Genomic DNA, 5,211 nt, shown 5'->3' with positions numbered 1-5,211 from the left:
CCATCCTGCAGATGGATCTTTAACTCTGCAGCTCAGAGTTACTGAGGCTCCAGGACTCAGCCAGGATGGAGACACAGTGAGGACAGGCTGGGGCTCTGTTGGAGAGGGATTTTTACAAATAAAAACATTTAACAACCTTTAAATGAACTGTATAATATTCACTTTGAGAGAAATGTGATGTGACTCACTGTCTGATACTGTTAATTTGACAGGATCACTCCAGTCTGTTGAAGACTGCTGTGCACTTTTCATTCTGCCCTTACACCTGTAGTCTCCACTGTGGGCTGAGTAAGCATATCTAATCCTGTATTCACTGTCTTTTAAAGGTTTGTATGAGCTGAATGTTTCCCACTCGTACTCCCACTCAGTGTCTCCTCCGTCCTTGATCTCACATCTCAGAGTGATCGTCTCTCCTGAGTATATTTCAGACCAGTTTGGTTGCAGAGTCACAACAGCCCTGTTTGGGACTGTTCATGATCATGAATTCATAGTGAGGATACAAAAATGACAAAATGGTAAATCTACAGCAAAATCTATTTATCAATTAATAATTATGGATTCCAAACAGTTTTTAAATTATGTTTAAAAAACAAATCAAATGTCAAACTCACTAATTTTGTTGATGCTGACTGGATCACTGTCCTCTGTGTAGTAAACTGGGTCTCCTCTTCCTCCTCTGCACCAGTAGAGTCCTCCCTGTGAGACACTGATTTGTCCATCTGAGATGAAGACAGCATCTTGTGTGTTCAGGGGTTCAGAGGTTTTCTCTCCTCTGTACCAGAAGTATTTCCAACCAGATGACGGGTTCACAGAGCAGCTCAGGGTCACACTGCCCCCTGCTGGAAAGTCTCTCCTGTCAGCGCTCAGTTCGGCCTTTGGTCTCTTTGCTGTTTGATTTAGAACAAAGACATAAAACAAGGAAATTACTGTCTGTGCAGCCCCACAGGCAAGAAATACATTCAGTTTTAGTCCCGTTTTAAACCTCTCTCTCTTTTCCTGTGTTTATCTCTACTGAAACTATCCAGGAGAACAATTCACCAAATTTGCAACGTGAAATATTTTGACACAGCAATCAAAACAAACATCATACTTTGGAATTTCATTACCACTAGAAACTACTACTTTATTGAATTTTGATTACATTTCATTCACAGTCAACATGAGCAAGAGGTAAAGAGATCTTTGCTAAAATAGATTAAGTTAAAACTTGAAATGGTAAGAATTAGGAAGAAGTAATGATGCCGCCTGTATTTTATGATAGTGTTTTTGTTACTATGTGACTTGAAGAGAGCGACATAATTGTTGGAGAAATAAGAGTTTTCTGTTGCGTTATTTAGATTTTACATTTTCATTACAGATGACAGACGGTCCAACTTACATGATACGGTCAATTTGATGACATCACTCCACTCTGTTGAGGAATATGAGTCTCTTCTACCCTTACAGCTGTAGTCTCCACTGTGGGACACAGTAGCTCTGCTGATCCTGTATTCATTGTATGTTGTAGGTCTGTTTAATTTGGCTGGTGTCCATTCATACGTCCATTTAGTGTTTCCTCCTCCCTGGATCTCACATCTGACAGTGAACTTCTCACCACTGAAGATCTGAAGCCAGTTGGGTTGGAGAGTCACAACAGCCCTGTTGGACACTGTTTACACAAAAAATACCCAGTTAGGATACAAAAATAAAAGAGGAAAAGATACAAATGGTGAATCTACATCAAGACGTAATTGATTTATTAATTAATAACTATGGATACAAATTTTTTTACATTATGTTAAAAAATTATGGAAGCGCATTGCATTCAGCAAAGAAAAAAAATCAGACACCTTATCTCGTAATTACGAAAACAGATGTTATAATGATGAGATCAGGAACTCCTAATTATCATAAAGTTAAGGAAGGCTAGTTAGACTATCAGTCATCGCTGACCTACAGTGAAAGACAATGATTGAGCTCATGGATTTAATCTGCTTTTTCCCCTTTTTCTGTATGAGACTCTGGGAAATATTGATGTCACTTAATGTGGATGGCATTAATATCAGTATGTCAACATTGCGGTAACATCGTGTTACAGCAGATTTCAAAATAAAAGTGAGCTTCTGGTGAACATAATGTAATATTAAATGTGTGTGGCAGAAATGAAAGATGAAATAATGAAATAAATAAATGATTAAGACTACACAAATTTTTGAAAAATGTGTGAATGACATTTTCACTGAATTTTCTCTGAATTCAGATTGATGTTTAAAGAAATCCTCCTGTTTCCACTGACTTATTTCACTTTACAGTGACGTGTGAGTGTCCCTCAGTCAATACCAGAGCTATCTGATGTAGGAAAGATTACGCCCTAATCTTTTCTTTTTATTGGCTGGTCTGAGATATGTATTTTTCTTTGCACAATAGTGTACGAGAGCTTCAGATCTATGACAAATACTCACATGGAATAGCCTTCATTTCTCAGAACAATAATAGACTGACGAGTTTCAGAATAAAGTTCTTTGTTTCTGGTCATTTTGAGCCTGTAATGGAACAATTGCTGATGCTTCAGACACTCAACTCGTCTAAAGAAGGCCAGTTTTATTGCTTCTTTAATCAACACAACAGTTTTTGAGCTGTGCTACCATGGCTGCAAAATGTCTTTCTAATGATCAATTAGCCTTATAAAATGATAAACTTGCATTAGTAAAAACAACGTGCCATTTGGGCTGATGTTTGCTGATAATGGGCCTTTGTAGATATTCCATTACAAATCATCCGTTTGCAGCAACTAGAGTCATTTACAACATTAACAATGTCTACACTGTGTTTCTGATCAGCTGATCAAAACACAATGTACCTTTCCTTTGAAAACAAGAACATATCCAAGTGACATATATATTGTTTATAAGTGTGTGTACATTTTTAAATTCAACATAAGCCTCTATAGTCATCACTTTCTCTCTGAAGTGAAATGAAGTGAAATATAAGCTTTAATTTTGAAATCCTACATCAGATAGCTCTGCTATTGACTGAGGGACACTGTGGCGGTCTGCAATGAAGTGAAATGATTCAGTGGAAACAGGTTTTCTTTTAATATCAAAGTGAATTTAGAGAAAATTCAGTTAAAATATAAAACATTTTTTAGATACTCCTGTAGTGTTAATCATTTATTATTTATTTAGATATTTCATTTAATCTTTCATTTCTACCCGTTGAATATTACAATATGTTCACCAGAAGTTCACTTTTATTTGTAAAATCTGCTGTAACGGCATTGTTGGCGCACATTTAAGTTGTTTTGCACGCGTGTTTCGGGCGTGCTGTTGCCTTTTGGCTTAAAATAATTAAATAAAATAAAATAATAAAGTCTGAACTTAACGTCGGATATGCCAATCCATTTATTAACATAACAAAAAATAAAACATTTATTCAATAATAACTTAACTCAATAGTCTCCATAATTACACGCCGTGCCTCACGGTCAAAAACCCTGCACCTCGCAGTGCGCCACTCCTGCACTAATTACCCAATGTCTTAAGTAGACTTGTGGCTGCACACAGCGCCAACCCATGGCTATACACAGAATGGCTCCAACACAACCGGCCCCTAATTGTTCATGGCAATACAAGACATAACAATTATAAACATACACATGTATGGAGACATAAATGCAACAAAAACATCTTACAATAAAAACAACAAACAAATAAATGAACAAATAAACCCCTATTTGGTGTGTTTGTTCACTTTTACATTGACTGTTCTACCAATAGGCCTAATTTTGTCACTGGTCTCTCAATTATGTTTGTTTTGGTTTTGATTTGCACAGATCTAACTATGCCCGATTTGTCCGGAAAAGATTTAATAATTCTTCCAATCATCCAAGAATTTCGTGGTGCAGTAGCATCCGCAACCAAAACGATATCTCCTACTGTAAGATTACGTTTTGTTTTGTTCCACTTTTGTCTCTCCTGTAGAGTAACGAGATACTCTTTTGTCCACCTTTTCCAGAATAAATCTGAAAGATACTGAGCCTGTTTCCATCTTCGTCTTACGTACTGGTCTCTTTGATCAAACAGGCCTGGAGGCAAAATTGGTTTCCTTTTCAAAGTAAGAAGATGATTAGGTGTCAGGGGTTCTAAATCATTAGGATCCTCAGAAACTCTCGTAATTGGTCGGTCATTCAAGATTGCTTCGGCTTCGCATAAGACTGTGACTAAGGTTTCATCAGATAAAGTCTGTAGATGTAAAACAGATACCAAGACCTTTCTGACCAGTCTGATCATGCTTTCCCAAGCACCACCATGATGTGAAACTGTAGGTGGGTTGAACGTCCATTTGATGTTGTCATGAATTAAAGCTTTCTCAATTGATTTGTTGTTTAACTCTGCAATTGCTCTTTTTAGCTCCTTCTCTGCTCCTGTGAAATTTGTGCCATTGTCTGAGCGAAAGTGTGCTACGGGTCCTCTTCGGCATATGAATCGACGAATAGCACTGATGCAAGAGTCCGTGTCCAATGAGTGCGCCACTTCTAAATGAACTGCCCTGCTGGCCATACATGTAAAGATAACTCCATAACGTTTCACATAGGAACGCCCTTGCTTTACCTCAATAGGCCCAAAATAGTCCACTCCCACATTAGTAAATGGAGGTAAGTCTGGAGTAATCCTTTCTTTGGGAAGATCAGCCATTTTTTGATCACACAATTTTCCTTCGTGACGTTTGCAAAAAGTACAACTTGACAAGATTTTTCTTGCTGCAGCATTGGCATGTGTGACCCAGAACTCAATTTGGAGAGGATGTAATTTCTCCCACCATGCCTTGTCTGTTCATGAACATTTTTAAGAATTAACATGGAGATGTACTGATCTTTACACAGGATGACTGGGTGTTTGCTCTCTTCGGGCATTGTAGTCCTGGACAATCTTCCACCTACTCTTAACAGTCCATCCTCTAGAACAGGATTCAGCTTGTAGATAGGGCTACACTTTGTTACAGGTTTTCCTGTCCTTAGTGCACAAATCTCTTTGTCAAATCTTTCCCTTTGACAGAACTGAAGGATAGCATTTTCTGCCGCTAATAGATCCTCAGTTGATATACTGTCTCGTCCTGATGACTTTCTGGCTTCCAACATTTTCTTGTCCACATAACAAAGATCAGCCATTTCAACCATCACAAGTTGCTTTCTTCTTTGACTCAACTCCAATAGAGTCTTCTTAACCTTGAGTA

At 37.8% G+C, this 5,211-nt stretch overlaps 1 protein-coding gene across 1 annotated transcript; it reads right to left on the bottom strand.

The window, feature by feature from the left end:
- Positions 1 to 5: 5 nt before the first annotated feature.
- LOC123966590 (high affinity immunoglobulin gamma Fc receptor I-like) lies at positions 6 to 1,648 on the bottom strand (the record flags this gene model as incomplete). The annotated part of the gene is made up of 4 exons (XM_046042731.1): positions 6 to 95; positions 189 to 467; positions 612 to 887; positions 1,379 to 1,648. Coding segments are annotated over 4 exons (915 nt in total), but the record flags the coding sequence as incomplete, so codon positions are not given.
- Positions 1,649 to 5,211: the final 3,563 nt, after the last annotated feature.

This window comes from Micropterus dolomieu, unplaced genomic scaffold (assembly GCF_021292245.1).
Source record: "Micropterus dolomieu isolate WLL.071019.BEF.003 ecotype Adirondacks unplaced genomic scaffold, ASM2129224v1 contig_13772, whole genome shotgun sequence".
In the NCBI taxonomy this organism is placed as follows: domain Eukaryota; kingdom Metazoa; phylum Chordata; class Actinopteri; order Centrarchiformes; family Centrarchidae; genus Micropterus; species Micropterus dolomieu.
Note: the sequence above shows the minus strand (reverse complement) of the source record. Positions and strands in the feature narration are given on the sequence as shown.